At 32.1% G+C, this 22751-nt stretch overlaps 2 protein-coding genes across 2 annotated transcripts in view; one reads left to right on the top strand and one right to left on the bottom strand.

The window, feature by feature from the left end:
- LOC135951841 (short stature homeobox protein-like) overlaps positions 1–22751 on the top strand; it is a 194935-nt gene that overhangs the window by 34251 nt on the left and 137933 nt on the right. The gene's annotated exons all lie outside the window — the stretch shown is intronic.
- On the bottom strand, positions 14322–17765 carry LOC135950561 (uncharacterized). The gene has a single exon (XM_065500097.1). The coding sequence runs from the start codon at positions 17763–17765 to the stop codon at positions 14322–14324; it is 3444 nt and encodes a 1147-aa protein (XP_065356169.1).

Below are 22751 nucleotides of genomic sequence, written 5' to 3'. Positions count from 1 at the left end.
GTAGCCGAGGAAAAAGTGACCAAATGTTAACATATGTATGATACCACAAACATTTGCACGAATTCATAACAGTTTGATTTACTGGTTAATTACGTTAAGCCAAAAATAAAATAAACATTTATTTTAACCCCTTACCATCGAATCATTAGTATTTAGGGTGGATTTTTGTGTATACATTTTTTGGGAAATGAAAATTTGAGTCAATTGGATAATGTTAACCCGTTCCGCATTGGTTCTGTATTTGTAAATGCATTTACGAGGAGAAAATTATCATTTTCAGTTTTTTTTTTAAAAATTAACAGTTATATGCAAATTGAGCCAAAATATTTAAATAATCTGTTGTGTTGAATTATATCCGAAAAAATAGTTGGAATTTACAAAATTAACACTCCAGTTAAATTTTCTGGTCCAAGGAATAACACACAATTAAACTGTCAGCTTAAATACAATACTTTGACAGTGCAATACGTCTCTCTTTCTTATATTACGAGCATCCAATATAGTTCCCCCTTAAGCCTAGTACTCTGTTCATATTTGCGAAAAATCATGGTTTTTTCATGCGAAAAATTTTATATGCAGCTTGACAGCTCGCTGTTGCTTTTAATTTCGTGCGAAAGATGTGCTGCGTATGTTATTTCGTGTGGAAAAATAAGGTAGCCAGATGTATTTCACATGTTTTCCACAATAAAAACAGAGTACAACTTTTGCGAAATTATTTCGCATATATTTCATTCCAAATATTTTATATGTAGTTTGACAGCATTTCGCACGAAATTTTGAACAGAGTACCTAGCTTTATGAATGAATATTTGTCATTTATTAGTTAACATAAGTCATGTTAATTATAACATTTGAATGTTAACTCCAGAGTTAAAATAATCTACACTCTAAAGTAGGAATAAAAAGTGCCAAAATAGAAATCAAGTAAATACAAAAGAGAATGAAATATAATTTACTGCAGAGTTGAGTACATTGCAAACGTAAATTAAGTCTTAATCAAAATCCAAGTTTTTTTCATAGTCTATTTATTATATCTTCGTTATTTAATTAACTTTATCTTATACCTAATATTTTTTATTTATGTAGTTCAGCCATTTTCGGACGAAAAATGTGTATCCATTGTTGGAAAGGTCTTTGAAATGCCTTTCATTTCATACCCATATTGTCAAAAACCCGCAATTTGGAGGACAATAAAACGCTTGTCCCAATAAAATTATTTGCAGTTACATGATTGCCTCAAATTTCATAAATTTGGTTGCCGTAAATTGTAGCACAACGATTAAGGTGCAACCCAACAAACCAAAAGGCTTTAAAAATCGTTTGTAACAAACTTCCCAGTATGCAACATTTCGAGTCAGTACTTTTTATCGAAGTTATTTCGAATTAAAATCGAAAATATGAATTTATTATGATGCTCTATCCAATCTACATTTCTTAGAATATCGTATTTTAATATTTTATGGAAAAGGAGAATAATTTTCGATACCCAGTTTTTTTTTTAATGTCAAAATTTATTTTTTCACAAATTGACAAATTCATATACATACATTATTCTTTAATCAATTTGTGAGAAAATAAAATTTTATACTATCAACAACATATTCCTAAAAATATATGTAGTTTAACACGAAAAATGGATCGAAGACGTCTTAAAAGAAAAGCGCAACCAATAATTGATGTCGTTTATGACAATTCGAATCGTAAAAATCAGCAAACATCAGAAATACTTTCCGAGTTCATTGCATTGGAAAATGAAAACACATCTAACGCAACATTCTTGGATAATAATAAAGTTATTGAATATGCATCACTTTTTTTTTTTTTTTTTTTTTTTAATTTTTATTTATTATTCCAGATATAATATGTTTACAAAATAAGTGCCCCAGCGTCTCTAGGACATTATTGAGGCGAGTTGGCAGTATTTTTATGAATAATTTCTAAAATTCATTTACATAAAAAAAAGAAAAATAATACATAAATTTATTAACAGTTATATGTATATTATTTTGTTATTTAATTACATAAAAGCATTTCTATTTCTTGAAGTATGTGACGTTTTAAATTTATTTTATACAAAGATATTCTTGAGATATTTTTTAACTCCAGTGGAAGATGATTAAACTCAGAGCAACCTATATATTCAACTTGTTGTTTAGTTGTTTCTAATCGACATCTTTTAACTAGTAGATTAGAACTGCTTCGAGTATTAAAATATGTTTGATTTATAGAAAACTCTATAGTGTGATACCCAATATGATGCACAGCTTTAAACATGTACATTAATAGTTGCATTTTATACAATCCATGAATCGGTAACAGTGTTTTGGTTATGTCTCTATATAAAGATAATGTAGAATACATTCTCGGAAGGTTAAAAACTAGTTTCAGTGCTTTGTTCTGAGAACTTTGAAGAGCTTTAAAATCCGCTGTCTTTTTGTAGGCATATATCATCGGCAGGTAACCCAAATGACTGTGAATGAGAGTATTGTATATTAATAACTTTGTCTTTCCATCAAATAAGTTTTTAAATTTATATAGTATACCAATGGCTGGAGCTATTTTCGCTTTTAATGATTGAATATGTTTGTTCCATGATAGATTGCTTTGGAAATACATCCCTAAGTATTTTAAGCAGTCACATTCGTGAATTTCTGCATTATCAATAGTAATTTTAAATACCGTTGAATTTCTTGTTACATTTGGTCGAAATCTTATTAATTTAGTTTTCTCTAGTTTTTCTTTAGTTTCTCTATTCAGTGTTAACCTGTTAATTCTTACATATTCCTGCAAAATCACAGCATCTTGTTCCATTTGGGATTTCAATATTAAATCGTGTTTATATGGATAAAACAAACTTATATCATCCGCATACATTATTAGTTTTCCATATAATTTGAGATTTGCTATGTAATTTAAAAATATTGTAAACAATAAGGGCCCCAACACACTACCCTGGGGCACACCATACATAACTTTCTCCATATCACTTTTCGTATTATTTATTTCCACATATTGAAGTCTATTATACAAGTAGCTTTCAATCAACTTTACAGCACTGTCTTGCAATCCATAATAAGGAAGTTTTTGAAGTAGTATATTATGATCAACAAGATCAAACGCTTTTGAAAAGTCATAGAATATAGCTCCCACTCCATCATAAGCATTATCTAAGCTCCCGCATACATAATTTACAACATTCACAACAGCTTCCTGCGTCCCACTGCCTTTTTTAAATCCAAATTGCAGTTTGTATAAAAGATTGTTTTGCTCCAGAAATGTTGACAGTTGTTTATGTAAAACCTTTTCAAAAACTTTATCAATAACAGGCAACAACGCTATTGGTCTAAATTTGTCTACTGTACATGCCTTATTATCTTTCGGAATTGGAGTTACCTTTGCAATTTTCAAATTTGTGGGATAAGTGGAAGAACTGATAATATCATTGAAAATATTCACCAAATTTAAAATTATTACATTTTTGCATTTTAAAAGAGCTTTACAGGATATACCATCATAACCAGGGCTTTTATTCAACTGTAGATTTGAAATTATTTGTAAGAGTTCTTCATTGTTTGTGTAACTAAAGGAAAACCGATCGTTACATTGACGTAGTGTATGTAAGTTGTTACAACAATCACCAGGATTTTTTATTATTTTGTTATTCAAGACTTTTGGTGTTTCAAGAAAATACTCATTAAATACGTTACATTTTTGTATATCATCCATTATGACTTCACCACTATCATTCCTTAATTGTAAATTTTGCCTTACACTTCTTCCTAAATTTCCATTTAAAAATTTCCAGCATTTTTTAGGGTTATGTTGAAGATTTTCAAGACTAGTCTGATAATATTTATTCATGCATATTTTGCTAGCGCTTTTTATAATTTTGCTCAAACGTTTTAATTTATTTTCAATATTTGCATTCCTTTTATTTTTTCTCCTTGATTGTAGTAGTTTTTTCTTCAGCATTATAATAGAACGAAGATTGTTATTTATCCAAGGTGTTATTCGATGTTTTATTTTAGTTTTTTCAATATTTTCAACAGTAGAATCTTTTAAACAATTCGAAATTATGTTCATTAATTGCTTCAAATCATTAGATGGATTTCCTGTGTGTAGCATTAAATTTATTTGATCTTGAAGATTTATTAGGAAAGAATTGTAATCGCATATATAATTTCGTTTTTCAGTGCATTCAAATTTTTCTGTACTACATTTTATTTTGCATGAGAGCAAGTTGTGATCAGTGATGTCACATTTTATGGTATCTACGACAAGATTGCTTGATATATTACTATATATATGATCAATTGATTTTCCACTTGTTGATCGAGTAATCATAGTATGACAATTTAGATAATCATAATGTAGTAACGTATTTAAAAGATTAGCAGACAAGACTTCATCTAACAAATCAATATTTGCGTCTCCAATTATAATGGCAGGTGAACGAGAGTTAATGTTTAACATGTTATCTATGAACAAATAATATGCATTTAAATCACATTTTTGTGACCTATAAAATGTGCAAATTTTAAGTGATTTTCCTTTTATTTGAAAACTTTGTAATGATATTTGAATTGCTTCAACAATTTTGCTTACTTTCACAGTAATCAACAACATATTGCAAATTTTCTTTAATATAAAGAGAAGTTCCACCGTATCCATCATTTCTACAGCAATGAATTGCATTGTATCCAGGAATATTGTAAATTTGACTGAGATTAGAATTAAACCACGTTTCCTGAACAGCTATAATATTGGGTAAAATTTCAAACTTGGCTATTAGTGCTTTAAACTTCAAAAACTTGGCAATAGACGAAATGCTTCTTATGTTTACAGAAATAATTTTAAAAGTATCAAAATTTAGGTTTTGTATGTAATTATCAAATGATTCTATATTTAAGAAATAATTATTTTGAGAGATCATAAAAAAAGATAAATTGTATAACAATATAAGAAATATGTACTTTATATTAGACTGGCGACATAAATTGGGATTGTGAACATTCACCCGAACAATCAGAACCTTCATCTGAAACTATCTGTTGACGTGTTGATCTTGGCATTTTTCTATTTTGTGTTGTGGCTTCTAAGAGAATTTGGTCGACATCTTCTTCACACTTGATGAATTTAGGCCTTCCGATTGCTGATTTCTTTGCATAAATTCTCCCTCCGGTGGTAAAGATTGAATGATACCCAACAGATTTTAAATTTGTATCGTAATTGAACAGCTCAAATGATTCTTTACTCAAAAAATCGTTAACAAATACGGTTTTTGTTTTATCATTGTCTTTAAATTTCGATTTAGCAGCCATAAGCTTGTCTTTCAAGAAGAAATTGCTCGATGGTCCATTGAACATGGAATAATATATGCAGCAGCAAATGATTTGCTTAAAATTATGAATAAACCCATTGATACTATTAAGGTGCCAAAAGACATTCACACTTTAAGAAACACACCAACAAGGATACCAAAATTGAGCATGGGGGGAGGAGAATATATGCATTACGGCCTGAATTATAACATTGATGGCTTAACCCTCAACTTTGGCCACTCCTTGTGAATATACAGAACACGCATTTTGTTTTTGAGGGAAACAGTAAACCGCTCGGTAATAATCATTTTCTTGTCAAATTAAGTACTTTTATTTGCGATGTCCCTGCGAGGTATTATGTGTTAGGAATTAAGGGTCACACAGGTTATTATTAGTGTATTAAATGTTACCAATAAGGTGGATATGTGGATAATATAATGGGTTTTAAGCTCTAACGGGTTTAAAGCCACGAAATTGCTCATATATTAATCGAAATCCAATCATTTTAGAAACTTTTTTAATATCGAAAGAGGTATAGTTTATCGAGAAAAATTAGATTCAGTATAATAAACGATTTTCGACTCTATATCGCTCTGCACTCTACATAGGAAAACACGCACATTCTCGACATTATATCGAAATCTATATCGATAAAATTTTACGAAAAAATTATTCATTTTCGATATAACTTCGAATCATTTTGCATACTGGGTTACTACCATAAGCGTTACGTTTGCAAAACTGTTATGATAATTATTGTAAAAGGCTTGTTAACAATTATTTTATCAAGAAAATTGAACCCTTGTGATATTTCGAGTTGAAACTTACAACAAGTTTAGAAGCGCTATTATGAAATAAGCTTACTGAAATATAGTTTTTTCATTCTTTTTTTAATTTCATATATTTTTTATTTTTTATTATTTTATGTTTTTCATATTTATATAAAACTTATAATAGAAGTAAAATGAAAAAATTAAAAATATTCATGAAAATAGTAAGATATAGCTAAACTAGTAAACAATTTACATATAACTTTAATTCTTTACAATTTAGACTTTTCCTTATATTTAGTTTTGCATATTTGTCTATTTTTGGCAAATTGGAAAAATGATTTTGTACATTTTATAAACTCGTCTACATCTAATCCAACAGAAATTGCGGCATCTATAAAATTAAACGAATGAATAAATGTATAAATACTATATATACTTCTTATCGCTTTTGATGTACTTTTCCGCTAGTTCATCTACTAATAATTTCCGCCAACATGTGTGTAGCTCTTTTACCTGTGAATACAAAATAAATTAACATAAGAGAAGAACAACAAAATATATTTTTATTTATTTCATTTAATTACTTTTTTAATACAAATTTTATATTATTTATATTTTGTAATTTATTAAAATACCACTCTTAAACAATTTAATTTAAGAGTCAAACAAAAAGAAGAAGACTGAAATAAAGAAGAACAATAATAAGAAAATCAAGAAATAAAATAACGAAAACACTTACAAAACTATTAGGAGTATAAGTCTTTTATAATCACATTTGTAAATCTTATTTTTCTTACCTAGCGTTTACACATGCAAGTAACAGTTGCAAAAACTCAACACATTCATACTTTTGCACTAAACCAATTGTGTAAATTTACATATGCATAGTGATTGTATTACTGCAAACGTATAAATGTGTTCAATTACTTGCACTGTTACTTGCATGTGTAAACGCCAGGTTACTTAATATATAGTAAGTATAATTGCAAATACTATTGTTATACTAAGCGTTTTTGAAGGATTATTTTAAAAGTGTTCATAATTTACAATAAAATAAACCCATCATAAGTATGCTTATGAAATGTTGTAGAAAATTCTTAATTATAAGTTATTTCTTAACTTAGATTAAGGCTTGGTTTGTTGGGAATAATTGCCGAATCCCAGTTACATGATTGTTATGGTATGCGGCAATATGAACAGTTCCAGTGTTTAATTGCATTTTTTGTTTTGCTAACATAAATACTACAGAATATTTATTGTATTCTGTAGTATTTACTTATAAATCTGTAAAAACAAATATTTAATGAAATGATTTGAGGAGCAGCAGAACAAACGGTACTTTTTCGCATTTTTTCAAAAACGGGTTTTTTGTTATTTTTATAATATTTGGGTTGAAATCTTCTAGAAACTATCAAGTTAGCAAAATTTTTTTACTAAGTAAATGGGTTCTAAAAAAATTGTGCTTAACAAAACATACAACACTAGTATAAAACGAAGAAAAAAAATTATTTAATTTCAATGAGTAATTTGTTTATACATACCCAGCAAAAACTTTACTTACAAATAAGCCGAAAAATAAGGGGAATTTGACGATTCGACTACTTATTTTTCAACTGAAAGAAGTCATTATTTTCGTTCGCGATGTCCCAAAAGTAATCCTTTATATTTTGGACGGAAATAAGTTGTTTTGTTAGTAGAGTTATTTATAGAATTTTGTATTTGCAAACAAAAAATAAAAAAAAAATAATTCGCAGCCACGAGTCTAACCAAGAACTATCCGTTTGCTAGTCTGTTGTTGTACTCACTACACCACTGCTTAGTTATTTTATCGTGCGTCAAATAATGGTTTTCACACAGTAATGCAATATTCTTTTCTGTTTTTCTAAAAATAAACATGCAATAAAAAAAACGGGCAAATTGAAAAAAGTAACAGTTTTTTTGTTTTGATTTTTAGACTTTACTACTTAAAAAGTGAGTTATTAAAAAAGAGATTACTTGTAGCTTTGTAATCGAAGTTTTTGCTGGGTATATTATATCAGGATTAAAAACATTCATTTAAAATATTATCGTTAAAAAAAACGCCTAAAACATACTTTTTAATTTTGTTTTTAACAAAACGTACTTTTTATACCCTTCACCTTCGTGAGAAGGGTATATATAAGTTTGTCATTCCGTTTGTAATTTCCACAATATAATTTTCCGACCCTATAAAGTATATATATTCTGAATCCTTATAGATAGCGGAATCGATTAAGACATGTCCGCCCGTCTGTCTGTCTGTTGAAATCAAATTTCTGAATACCCCAGATATCTTCGGTATCTAAGTTTGCTATTTAAAATCAGCAAAATCCATCCATAAATAACTGAGATATGAGCAAAAATCCGAGACAACCTCTGAAAATTTCATCAAAAAAAGACAATTTATTGCATGCTTTGACAAAAAAGCAACAATACGTATGTTTGGATGTGTGTTGGTTTCATTGCTTTGCGTATTTTGAATTTTTTGGGTTTTTTGTTTGGCGTTGTTGTTGTTTTTTATACAACAAAACGTATGTTTGGATGTGTGTTGGTTTTATTGCTTTGCCTATTTTGTTTTTTGGTGTTTTGTTTCGTTTGTAACTTCTACAATTTTTAAAAGTGTTCTTGATATATTTGGGATGTTATTCGCTGAAAGTGGGCAATACATATATATTAGGGTGGCCCTTAATAAACGAAAGTTGGATTTTGGCCATTCTCACCCCCCCAGTTTGGTGAACATTAGAAAATCGGAAAACGTTAACCCTTAAATCGTGAAGGTCAAAAGTCAAATTTTTCAATATTTGGAATTTCTCTTGGAAAGATTTCGAAATGTTCGAAATGTTGTATATTTTTGGGCCGATTTTGATGAAATTTAACAAAAATATAACACAAAGCCTAGTATTTACAAAAACAGCAGAAAAATTTAAATTAACCCTATATAGCACTTGGGGTTAAAATGACCCGAAACTTCTAAAACCATAAAAAAAATTATGATTTTAAAAGTTTGGTGTCATTTTAACCCCAAGTGCCATTAAGCGTTAATTTCCATTCTTGTGCTGTTACTATGAACCATAGAGTTTATGTTATATTTTTGTGAAATTGTGAAATTTGTTTAACAAAATTTTTAAAAATTTGAAAATTGAGTTTTGAAACTGCCGTTAAAAAAATTTTATTTTTTTGTTCATACCTAAGAATAGGTTAACGGTATCCTACGAAGACAAAAACTCATATACAAGTATATATGGACATATTTTAAGTAAAAATGAGCTTTTATTTTAATATTTATCAAAATATGTTCATTTTGTTCCTACATTTCTTGTTCTAGTGACCTGAGACACGTTAATGGCCTGGCGAATTTTTAATAACTTTAACATTTTTTGACCGATTTCTGTTTTTTATGTCTCATTAGAACGACAATTACGTACACATTTCGATTCTTTTAAATTAAATTACAAAAGTAATTTTTTAATGGCAAAATTTTTACAAAAACTGAAAAAAATGCATTTTATCCCCTTGTAAATGCATCTCAAAACTTCAGAAGGCTTGCGGCACGTCTTAACCCCAACCGATTTACCTAAAATTTTTTCAGGATGATTTTTTTACTAATGTTCACCAAACTGGGGGTGAGAATGGCCAAAATCCAACTTTCGTTTATTAAGGGCCACCCTAATATATATATACTAATAATTATAAAAAATAATAATGCATCCACAACAAAAGTGAAGGGTATATAAGATTCGGCATAGCCGAATATAGCACTCTTACTTGTTTATATAAATAAACGGTTACTCAAATATATGCATCATTAATATGCAATTTGTGGTTAATTTATTTGTGACTTGATAAATTCGCTGTCCTCAACATATAGGCTCAGGTCGCAGCCAGCGACAAATTTTATTTCGCATCCTTTGAGCGAACTTGTGGTTCCTTGCCAGTCGGAACAAATTTTATTGGATTTTGTGGTTGCTTGCCTGCCGGAACATTTTACTTGTACTTTATGTGAATTTGTGGTTCCAAGCTGCCGGAACAAATAGAAATAATTGTGAAGTCGTTCCATGCCTTCCGGTACAAGTGTTTAAATTAAAAGTATGACATTTTTGTGTTGCTGTTTGTGTGCCCTTTGAAAACATTTGTGATTCATGATACAACGGTCGCCAGCTAGAAAAAGCTCTCGTTTGCAGATAGCAACAAGCCAAAATGTGAAAAGTTCCACCGGAACAGATAGTTCAGCAAATGTTTCTCAAATGCCGTCAAATACCCCTTTTTACGGATTTATTAATATCTCAACAACAATAATAGCGACGCTCGCAAAATTTTACGTGGGTAGCCCTTAGACCAATCCGCATATTGTAACAAAATTTTAGGGATATAGGAGGGTGAAGTCAATTACCCACCATATAAAATAATTATTAACTGTGCTATATCACTAATTTTGCTGCGGGTAACTCTAAAAACAAAATACACGTTCCGCCAAAATCGGAAGGGTATACGAGGGTGGAATCGGGTTCCCCCCATACAAATGAATTATTAATTCTCCTATATCTATAGAACTACATCAGTGAGACACACTAAATTTATGCATGTTATTGATAAAAAAACTACCATATTGTTTTAAGATGATACTTAACAACAAAAAAAAACTTCGTATTAATCACAAAAAAAAAATTTTAAGAGTTAAATTGTTAAAATTCCGCGTGCTATTCATTCACGATTAGAAAATCAATGGATAGAAAACTAAACTGAAATAAAGAAAAGTAATTGGTAAAAGTTTATTATTGTTTATCTCATTATAATACAAGAATATAGCCACGTCCAGGCCTGACTCACACGTGACTCTCGTATTATTAATCGCAACACTTGCACATCTCTTATCGCAAAGTGCTTTTTGATGGTAGACTTAAAGGGTAAAGCTTTTACTAATTTACATATAACTTAAGAGGCGCAGCGATGCGCAACCTAATTTTTTCTGAAACAACGCCTAACTGTCCAGGCTTTTAAATTATATTAAATTCTCTGCCCAGCTGAGCCCAGCTAATAACTTTATGGCCATTTGAACTGACAAAATCCATTTTTTTGCACTTCCAATATAAAAACTAATATCAAAGCCACTTCCACAAATAATTCAAATTTAAATTTAACCAAAACATATCAATAAATACCTGAACTTGATGGTTGCATAATTAGATTTGTTAATTTTTTTAAATTACCTATCACAAATAGTATTTATTTGCGCAATTTTTTTTTTTTTATAAATTTTTTAGGTTTTTTTCTCACAATATGTAATTTCAACACGTGACTATAAAAATACCTTTTAATATTTCACATTAATTTTTTTGCCTGCTGATGTAGAATTCTGTGATCTTTAAGCTGTCACTTTCAGTTTTCACGATACTTGAAATTTGTTTTTTCAATTTGAAATAAATTCAGTTAAAAATTAAACTCCTTCTAGATTGGGAAAGCAGGTAATGGTACAATGTTGGCAATCTATCAGAAGTTTGATAATTATAATTACTCTTGTCCGAGTAATTATAATTATATGCGTTTGCGTGCGGGTTAAAAAATAAAAGAAATTAGTATATCTTTCTAATATATGAAAGAGAATGGGAATGAGGCTGCTTACGTATTTATAACTGCCGGTAATAAATAATATTGTTTGTAGGTTTGTTCTTTTTTCAATAACAATTTTTGTTTATTTCACAAATGTAAGCGGGGTTTAAGAGAGAGAAGATGATTACTTCACGAGTGATAGATAACAAGTGTTTTTTATAATTACAATTTATGAAACTGGATACAATGATTTATAATTTAGAACTCTTTGACAGTTCAATTTGGAGAGTTCTTTTTAGTACATGGTAAATTTACAAATTTATAATATTACAGTTAAAGAAATTCATGATTTAATTTGTAAATTACAATAATAATAAAAATAATAAAAATTCAAATACATATATAAAAGTAAAATATTGTCCATGATTGGACATGCCGCCGGCCTTGGCTTTAGGCAACAGATGGCCTCTTATTGGTAGCACATAGCACGTCAGCTAATGATTTGATCGCTTCAATGAGAATCATCGTGGCTGGTGATGTGGTTAGAGTTGGGTTCGATTCTGTTGGCAGATTTTGTTGTGGTTGTTGATCGGTTGGTTGAACATTTGGTGTTTGATCCTGTTGTGGGCGATGGATTGTCGACCGTGGAATTTTGCGCCGGTGTTGAGGTGTGTCGGTCCCAACTGTGATCCTTAGATTTGGCGGGTGTAGTAAAGTATGATGATACCTGTGGCACTTGCGGCAGCTTGCCATCGATGTGCAAGAGAGTACCACGTGGCTTTTAGCCAAACAGTTAACACAATACCTGTGTCTAGTGACTATTTCTGCTCTTCGGATAACTGTCATTTTTAGAAATTTTGGGCAGAACCTTATGGCGTGAAACCTCAAACATATTCTACACTGATAAATCTCTGGATCTCTGCGGGCTTGGTATCGGCTATGCTGGCGATTATGAATTTCGCTTGGACGTCTGATGGCAGGTCTGCGGTGATGGCTGCGGCTTTGGCTTCTTCGTTCGCTTGGCTGAGTGGATTCGCTGCGATACTGGCGGTTAGTCTTCGGTTGGTTCTAGATGGGGGAAAATTAGTGTAAGTAGCTGATAAACAAGATTAAATGGAGCGGTTAGTGCGGAAATTGTGTGAATGTTAAGTGTGTAAAGTGTAAAAATGAGAAATGTTAATTAATTAGTAAATGAAATGTGTTAGAGTAATTATAATGTTTACATAGAGATTGCTGAAAGAAATAATTATATTATGTAAATGGGATTAAAATTTTAATCTAAGTTAAAATTTTAATCATGATTTTCGCTTAAAAAGTGTAGGTAGCATAATTTTACGATGGGCCGAGTTATAACTCCTGAGCTTATTCTTACGTCGGTAATGCGTACATTATCGTCTGAACCAACATAAGTTTTTTGGATTCTGCCTAGACGCCATTCGTAAGGCGGTTGAAGATCGTCCATTACAACGACGAGATCTCCGATTTTAAGGTTTGTACTAGAGTTTTTCCATTTGTAGCGTTTGTGTAAAGTTTTAAGATAATCATTTTTCCAACGAATAGAGAATTGATGATGCATTGATTTTAATTTTTCCCATCTATTAATAACAGATATATTTTGATAATCTTGTTCTGGGAGAGCCATTATCGGGGCTCCTCTAAGGAAATGTCCTGGGGTTAGGGCAGTTAGATCTGATGGGTCTTCAGATAGAGCTGAGATTGGGCGAGAGTTTAGTACGCCTTCAATTCTAGTTAGAATTGTTGAAAATTCTTCAAATGAGTATTTTTGAGCACCAGTAATTCGTTTTAAGTGAAATTTGAAACTTTTTACGGCGGCTTCCCATAAGCCGCCCATGTGAGGAGCGTGTGGAGGAATAAATTTCCACTCAAAGCCGTGTGTCAAATACTTTTGAGCTGTATCTTGAGATGCGTTTTTTATAAAAGAGGAAAATTCTCGTAAAAGTTCTCTACTGGCCCCTAGAAAGTTTCTACCATTATCAGATACTACCCTTTGGGGTAGTCCTCGCCTCCCAACGAAACGAGAAAATGCAGCTTGAAATGCCGCTGAAGACAGATCGGAACATACTTCTAAATGCACAGCTTTCGTACTGAAGCAAACAAATACGCTGACGTACCCTTTGACAAATGTTGATTTTCGTAAAGCTGATGCTTTGAGCTCAAAGGGCCCAGCAAAGTCAACGCCTGTTATTTGAAAAGGTAGAGACAAATTGCATCTGGTAGGAGGTAAAGGAGCCATTATTTGAGAACATGGTTTCTGTTTGTAAATTATACAAGTTTTACAGTGTCGTATTATATTTTTTACACGAGGCTTGAGTCGGAACACATAAAATTCCGTTTGTACCATTCGGCACATTTGACCACATTCGGCGTGAGCTAAATATTCGTGTAAATATTTGAGATAGAGTTTGCAAAGTGTTGAATTACCGGGTAAAATTACGGGATAACGTTCGCTATAGGGAAGGGATGAATGCGATAATCTTCCATTTACTCGTAAAATTGAGTTCGAGTCCAGAATTGGATTGAGCGATTTTAGCGAACTTTTATTGGGTAAAGCTTCAGATTTTAAGCAACATTCATATTCTTCGAAATAGTATATTTTTTGAGCGAGTGTTATGAGTCTATTTTTTGAAAATTTCATTTCATCTTAAGTTAAAGAGATTTGAGGTGGGGAATTAACTTTTTTACATTTGTTAATAAATCTAAAAACATAGCAGATAACACGTAAGGCTTTGCTATACGATGAAAATCTTTCAAGAATATCTGTTTGTTGCGATTCTGAATGCATTGATACTATTTTCTTTGGGCATTCTGGGGTTTTTAAAGGATTTCTGTTAGGCCACTCTGACGATGGTTTAGTTAGCCATGATGGTCCATGCCACCAAATCGAATTGTGTACCAGGTCTTGAGGTTTACAACCTCTTGTTCCCAAGTCTGCTGGATTATCATGTGTTGGGACATGTTTCCATGTTGCGTTTGGCGTTAAACGATGAATTTCGGCAATACGATTTGCGACATAGGTTTCCCACGAAGATGGGTGTTTAGAGAGCCAACCTAACACAATGGATGAATCAGTCCAAAGAAAGATTTCTTTTATATTGAAATTTAGAGAAGAAATTACGTAATTTACCAACTTTGCTAGCAATACTGCACCATTTAGTTCCAGTCTTGGAAGGCAAACAGTTTGAATTGGTGCTACTTTAGTTTTTGCTACAAGTAAATTTACGAACGTATTATAAGATTGTGTTTTACATCGAATGAACACTGTAGCGCAATATGCGGTTTTAGAGGCATCTGAGAATCCGTGTATTTGAATTTCATCAGATGGCGTATATTGTAACCAGCGTGGAATGGAAATTGTTTCTATATGAGATAAATCTCGAACTAGACTATTCCATTTTTGAAGAGATTCAGATGAAACATCTTCATCCCATTCCAAGTGTTCTAACCACAGCTGCTGCATCAGCATTTTTGCTCTGATAACGATGGGTGCAAGCCATCCAGCTGGATCAAAAAGTTTTGCTACTGATGATAAAATTTGACGTTTTGTTATTTTTTGGGACTCGTCAATGGGTGAAAAACTATAGGAAAATGTATCAGTGATTGCATTCCATTTGATGCCAAGTGTTTTTGTAGAACTTGCTTCGTGAAAACGTAAGAAATCTAAATCATAAAGATTTTCTTTGGGCAAATGAGCAAGTAATTGGGGGTTATTTGCAGTAATTTTTTTTAATGGGAACCCTGCTGAGTTTAATGTTTCAATAAGTTGAGTTTGGGCAGAAAGAGCTTCTTCAATCGAATAACCTCCTGAGAGAATGTCATCGACATAAGTTTCAGTTCGCAGAACTGATGCTGCTTTAGGGTATGTTAATTCGGAATCTGATGCGAGTTGAAGAAGTGTCCGAATCGCGAGATAAGGAGCACAATTTATGCCAAACGTGACGGTTTTCAATTGATAATCTTTAACTGGTCCATCTGACTCAGTTTGAAATAAAATTCTTTGAAAAGATCTATCAGCAGGGTGAACAAGTATTTGACGATACATTTTTTCTATGTCGCCACTAAATACATATTGGTATTTTCGCCAATTAAGGATTATAGTGATTAAATCATTTTGCAGAGTGGGACCTGTATATAATACATCATTGAGCGAGATTTTTGATTTTGATTTTCTTGATGCGTTAAATACGATTCTTAATTTGGTTGTTTTGTGTTCTGGGCGAACAACTGCGTGGTGCGGTAAGTAAAAGGAATAATATTTATCTTGGGATACAATTTCACTGGAAGAAGTTTCTTCCATGTGATCTAGAGTAATATAATCATTCAGAACTGATTTATATTGAGCTTGAAGTTCTAGATCTTTTGCGAGTGTTTTCTCCATTCTGGAGTATTGAGCTAATGCAATATATCGAGATGAGCCTAGGGAAACTTTGTCGGGAAATTCTGATTTGAATGGTAGTCTAACGACGTACCTTCCATTCTCATGACGAGTAGTAGTTTGAGTATAAAACTTTTCACAAATTTCATGTTCAAGGGTTTTTGGATGATAAGTAGGAATTTCTTCCTGTTCCCAAAACTTTTTTAATATGTTATTCAGTTCTGTAGTTTCACATGATATGACTTCAGTGGTAAAAGTTTGGATAGTTTGGGTTTTAATGGGACCACTAAGAACCCAACCAAAAACAGTGCTGTAAGCAGAAGTTTGACCACATATATTCTTTTTTATACCTTCTAAATTGATAAAATGTTCATAATCATTCCCTATAATGAGATCAATTTGAGCAGATTTATTGAAAGTTGGATCTGCGAGATCCAGTTCAGAAAGCTCAGCCGAGTTAGGTATTTCGAATGAATATGTTGGAAGCCATTTAGTGACTTTGGGCATTACTATAGCTTTAACTGGAATTCTTAAATTGTGTCTTTTAGCATATAGAACGAATTCACATTCTTTGTTCGCTATTTGTTTTTGCCCGCCAATACCAATAATTTCAAATTGGGAATTTTGATAAGGCATCTGAAGACGATTACGCACTTTTTCTGTTAAAAATGTTCGTTGAGAACCAGGGTCTATTAGAGCCCTAACAGTAAAAAGTTGACCTTGATGATCAATTTGTACTAATGCAGTACGCAAGAGAATATTTTCATTACTCATTGAACAATTTGATTGAATTTGTTTTGAACATATGGGATGTTCATTTTGATTTTTATTTTGTTCAGTTTGAGCTGAATTCGACAAAGTTTTACGAGTAATATTTTTATTTTCTTTTGACTCTTCATTATTTTGAGAGTGTTCTGGGATTTGAGCGGGATTTTGTATTTTTGGTCTCATATGAAGCAAAGTATGATGGGATTTTTTACAATGGAAACAAGTTCCTTTACTTTTGCAATTTGCTTTAAAATGAGATGAACCCAAGCAATTATTACAAAACTTATTTTTAAAGACATAATCCACTCTCTGTTGTACGGTAAATGTCCTAAATTTTGGACATGTTCTTAACGAGTGAATTTCGTTACAGAGTTTACATTCGGGATTATACAGATTTTCTTGAGATGTATAAGTTTGAATTTTGGTTTGAGGTGCATTTGTGAGAGTAAAAGAATTTTTTGAAGTTTTTATGCTGTTAATGCGTTCTACTGCTTCATACCTGTCTACAAGGAATTGTGACATTTGAGACCACTTGGGAAGTTCACGGGGAGAAGTTAAAGACTGTTCCCAAAGGGATAAAGTAAAATCTGGCAATTTTGTTGAAATCAAACGTATTAAAATAGGATCCCAGCTTTGTACTTCTACCCCAAGAGTACTCAGAGTTGCTAGGGAATCATTAACTGAAGATTGTATTCTTCTTATTGATTCACTGTCTTCAGCAGTTGCTGGTGGAATATTAAAAAGTAGTTTTATTTGGTTATCAACCAGAACACGTTTGTTTTCATAGCGGGTTTTTAAAGCATTCCACGCCAATTCAAAATTTTCATGAGATAAGGGATATCTCTTTACAATGTCACCAGCTTCACCTCGTGTTTTATTTCGAAGGTGGTATAATTTTGTGACAGAAGAGAGTTTAGAGTGATTTATATATACGGCCGTGAACATGTCACGAAACGATGGCCATTGTTCGTAACTGCCTTTAAATATTTCAGTATCGCAAGGGGGAAGTTTTATACAGTTACTTGAGTTATCTGGCACAAAGTTTTGAGTGAGAGGTTGGTTTGGGAGTGAGTATCGGGCTGTTGCCTCATTGGCCTAAAAATTGCCACATAATTGGTTTTTCTCGAAAATTTCAAAATTTAAATCGCAGGTACGGAAAAACTATAAGAGATATTTTCATAATTTTTTCACATTTTTATTCCCTATTATATTCTTAATAAATCCCAATGAGATGATCAAAAAATTGTGAAATTTGTTTAACAAAATTTTTAAAAATTTGAAAATTGAGTTTTGAAACTGCCGTTAAAAAAATTTTATTTTTTTGTTCATACCTAAGAATAGGTTAACGGTATCCTACGAAGACAAAAACTCATATACAAGTATATATGGACATATTTTAAGTAAAAATGAGCTTTTATTTTAATATTTATCAAAATATGTTCATTTTGTTCCTACATTTCTTGTTCTAGTGACCTGAGACACGTTAATGGCCTGGCGAATTTTTAATAACTTTAACATTTTTTGACCGATTTCTGTTTTTTATGTCTCATTAGAACGACAATTACGTACACATTTCGATTCTTTTAAATTAAATTACAAAAGTAATTTTTTAATGGCAAAATTTTTACAAAAACTGAAAAAAATGCATTTTATCCCCTTGTAAATGCATCTCAAAACTTCAGAAGGCTTGCGGCACGTCTTAACCCCAACCGATTTACCTAAAATTTTTTCAGGATGATTTTTTTACTAATGTTCACCAAACTGGGGGTGAGAATGGCCAAAATCCAACTTTCGTTTATTAAGGGCCACCCTAATATATATATACTAATAATTATAAAAAATAATAATGCATCCACAACAAAAGTGAAGGGTATATAAGATTCGGCATAGCCGAATATAGCACTCTTACTTGTTTATATAAATAAACGGTTACTCAAATATATGCATCATTAATATGCAATTTGTGGTTAATTTATTTGTGACTTGATAAATTCGCTGTCCTCAACATATAGGCTCAGGTCGCAGCCAGCGACAAATTTTATTTCGCATCCTTTGAGCGAACTTGTGGTTCCTTGCCAGTCGGAACAAATTTTATTGGATTTTGTGGTTGCTTGCCTGCCGGAACATTTTACTTGTACTTTATGTGAATTTGTGGTTCCAAGCTGCCGGAACAAATAGAAATAATTGTGAAGTCGTTCCATGCCTTCCGGTACAAGTGTTTAAATTAAAAGTATGACATTTTTGTGTTGCTGTTTGTGTGCCCTTTGAAAACATTTGTGATTCATGATACAACGGTCGCCAGCTAGAAAAAGCTCTCGTTTGCAGATAGCAACAAGCCAAAATGTGAAAAGTTCCACCGGAACAGATAGTTCAGCAAATGTTTCTCAAATGCCGTCACCCAGTAGGGTCAAATACCCCTTTTTACGGATTTATTAATATCTCAACAACAATAATAGCGACGCTCGCAAAATTTTACGTGGGTAGCCCTTAGACCAATCCGCATATTGTAACAAAATTTTAGGGATATAGGAGGGTGAAGTCAATTACCCACCATATAAAATAATTATTAACTGTGCTATATCTATAGAACTACAATAGTTATGCACACTAATTTTGCTGCGGGTAACTCTAAAAACAAAATACACGTTCCGCCAAAATCGGAAGGGTATACGAGGGTGGAATCGGGTTCCCCCCATACAAATGAATTATTAATTCTCCTATATCTATAGAACTACATCAGTGAGACACACTAAATTTATGCATGTTATTGATAAAAAAACTACCATATTGTTTTAAGATGATACTTAACAACAAAAAAAAACTTCGTATTAATCACAAAAAAAAAATTTTAAGAGTTAAATTGTTAAAATTCCGCGTGCTATTCATTCACGATTAGAAAATCAATGGATGGAAAACTAAACTGAAATAAAGAAAAGTAATTGGTAAAAGTTTATTATTGTTTATCTCATTATAATACAAGAATATAGCCACGTCCAGGCCTGACTCACACGTGACTCTCGTATTATTAATCGCAACACTTGCACATCTCTTATCGCAAAGTGCTTTTTGATGGTAGACTTAAAGGGTAAAGCTTTTACTAATTTACATATAACTTAAGAGGCGCAGCGATGCGCAACCTAATTTTTTCTGAAACAACGCCTAACTGTCCAGGCTTTTAAATTATATTAAATTCTCTGCCCAGCTGAGCCCAGCTAATAACTTTATGGCCATTTGAACTGACAAAATCCATTTTTTTGCACTTCCAATATAAAAACTAATATCAAAGCCACTTCCACAAATAATTCAAATTTAACCAAAACATATCAATAAATACCTGAACTTGATGGTTGCATAATTAGATTTGTTAATTTTTTTAAATTACCTATCACAAATAGTATTTATTTGCGCAATTTTTTTTTTTTTATAAATTTTTTAGGTTTTTTTCTCACAATATGTATTTCAACACGTGACTATAAAAATACCTTTTAATATTTCACATTAATTTTTTTGCCTGCTGATGTAGAATTCTGTGATCTTTAAGCTGTCACTTTCAGTTTTCACGATACTTGAAATTTGTTTTTTCAATTTGAAATAAATTCAGTTAAAAATTAAACTCCTTCTAGATTGGGAAAGCAGGTAATGGTACAATGTTGGCAATCTATCAGAAGTTTGATAATTATAATTACTCTTGTCCGAGTAATTATAATTATATGCGTTTGCGTGCGGGTTAAAAAATAAAAGAAATTAGTATATCTTTCTAATATATGAAAGAGAATGGGAATGAGGCTGCTTACGTATTTATAACTGCCGGTAATAAATAATATTGTTTGTAGGTTTGTTCTTTTTTCAATAACAATTTTTGTTTATTTCACAAATGTAAGCGGGGTTTAAGAGAGAGAAGATGATTACTTCACGAGTGATAGATAACAAGTGTTTTTTATAATTACAATTTATGAAACTGGATACAATGATTTATAATTTAGAACTCTTTGACAGTTCAATTTGGAGAGTTCTTTTTAGTACATGGTAAATTTACAAATTTATAATATTACAGTTAAAGAAATTCATGATTTAATTTGTAAATTACAATAATAATAAAAATAATAAAAATTCAAATACATATATAAAAGTAAAATATTGTCCATGATTGGACATGCCGCCGGCCTTGGCTTTAGGCAACAGATGGCCTCTTATTGGTAGCACATAGCACGTCAGCTAATGATTTGATCGCTTCAATGAGAATCATCGTGGCTGGTGATGTGGTTAGAGTTGGGTTCGATTCTGTTGGCAGATTTTGTTGTGGTTGTTGATCGGTTGGTTGAACATTTGGTGTTTGATCCTGTTGTGGGCGATGGATTGTCGACCGTGGAATTTTGCGCCGGTGTTGAGGTGTGTCGGTCCCAACTGTGATCCTTAGATTTGGCGGGTGTAGTAAAGTATGATGATACCTGTGGCACTTGCGGCAGCTTGCCATCGATGTGCAAGAGAGTACCACGTGGCTTTTAGCCAAACAGTTAACACAATACCTGTGTCTAGTGACTATTTCTGCTCTTCGGATAACTGTCATTTTTAGAAATTTTGGGCAGAACCTTATGGCGTGAAACCTCAAACATATTCTACACTGATAAATCTCTGGATCTCTGCGGGCTTGGTATCGGCTATGCTGGCGATTATGAATTTCGCTTGGACGTCTGATGGCAGGTCTGCGGTGATGGCTGCGGCTTTGGCTTCTTCGTTCGCTTGGCTGAGTGGATTCGCTGCGATACTGGCGGTTAGTCTTCGGTTGGTTCTAGATGGGGGAAAATTAGTGTAAGTAGCTGATAAACAAGATTAAATGGAGCGGTTAGTGCGGAAATTGTGTGAATGTTAAGTGTGTAAAGTGTAAAAATGAGAAATGTTAATTAATTAGTAAATGAAATGTGTTAGAGTAATTATAATGTTTACATAGAGATTGCTGAAAGAAATAATTATATTATGTAAATGGGATTAAAATTTTAATCTAAGTTAAAATTTTAATCATGATTTTCGCTTAAAAAGGGTAGGTAGCATAATTTTACGATGGGCCGAGTTATAACTCCTGAGCTTATTCTTACGTCGGCAATGCGTACATTATCGTCTGAACCAACATAAGTTTTTTGGATTTTAAGGTTTGTACTAGAGTTTTTCCATTTGTAGCGTTTGTGTAAAGTTTTAAGATAATCATTTTTCCAACGAATAGAGAATTGATGATGCATTGATTTTAATTTTTCCCATCTATTAATAACAGATATATTTTGATAATCTTGTTCTGGGAGAGCCATTATCGGGGCTCCTCTAAGGAAATGTCCTGGGGTTAGGGCAGTTAGATCTGATGGGTCTTCAGATAGAGCTGAGATTGGGCGAGAGTTTAGTACGCCTTCAATTCTAGTTAGAATTGTTGAAAATTCTTCAAATGAGTATTTTTGAGCACCAGTAATTCGTTTTAAGTGAAATTTGAAACTTTTTACGGCGGCTTCCCATAAGCCGCCCATGTGAGGAGCGTGTGGAGGAATAAATTTCCACTCAAAGCCGTGTGTCAAATACTTTTGAGCTGTATCTTGAGATGCGTTTTTTATAAAAGAGGAAAATTCTCGTAAAAGTTCTCTACTGGCCCCTAGAAAGTTTCTACCATTATCAGATACTACCCTTTGGGGTAGTCCTCGCCTCCCAACGAAACGAGAAAATGCAGCTTGAAATGCCGCTGAAGACAGATCGGAACATACTTCTAAATGCACAGCTTTCGTACTGAAGCAAACAAATACGCTGACGTACCCTTTGACAAATGTTGATTTTCGTAAAGCTGATGCTTTGAGCTCAAAGGGCCCAGCAAAGTCAACGCCTGTTATTTGAAAAGGTAGAGACAAATTGCATCTGGTAGGAGGTAAAGGAGCCATTATTTGAGAACATGGTTTC

The sequence above is a fragment of the Calliphora vicina genome, chromosome 2, assembly GCF_958450345.1.
Source record: "Calliphora vicina chromosome 2, idCalVici1.1, whole genome shotgun sequence".
In the NCBI taxonomy this organism is placed as follows: domain Eukaryota; kingdom Metazoa; phylum Arthropoda; class Insecta; order Diptera; family Calliphoridae; genus Calliphora; species Calliphora vicina.
The sequence above is the reverse complement of the archived record's forward strand: the minus strand, read 5'-3'. Positions and strand labels throughout refer to the sequence as shown.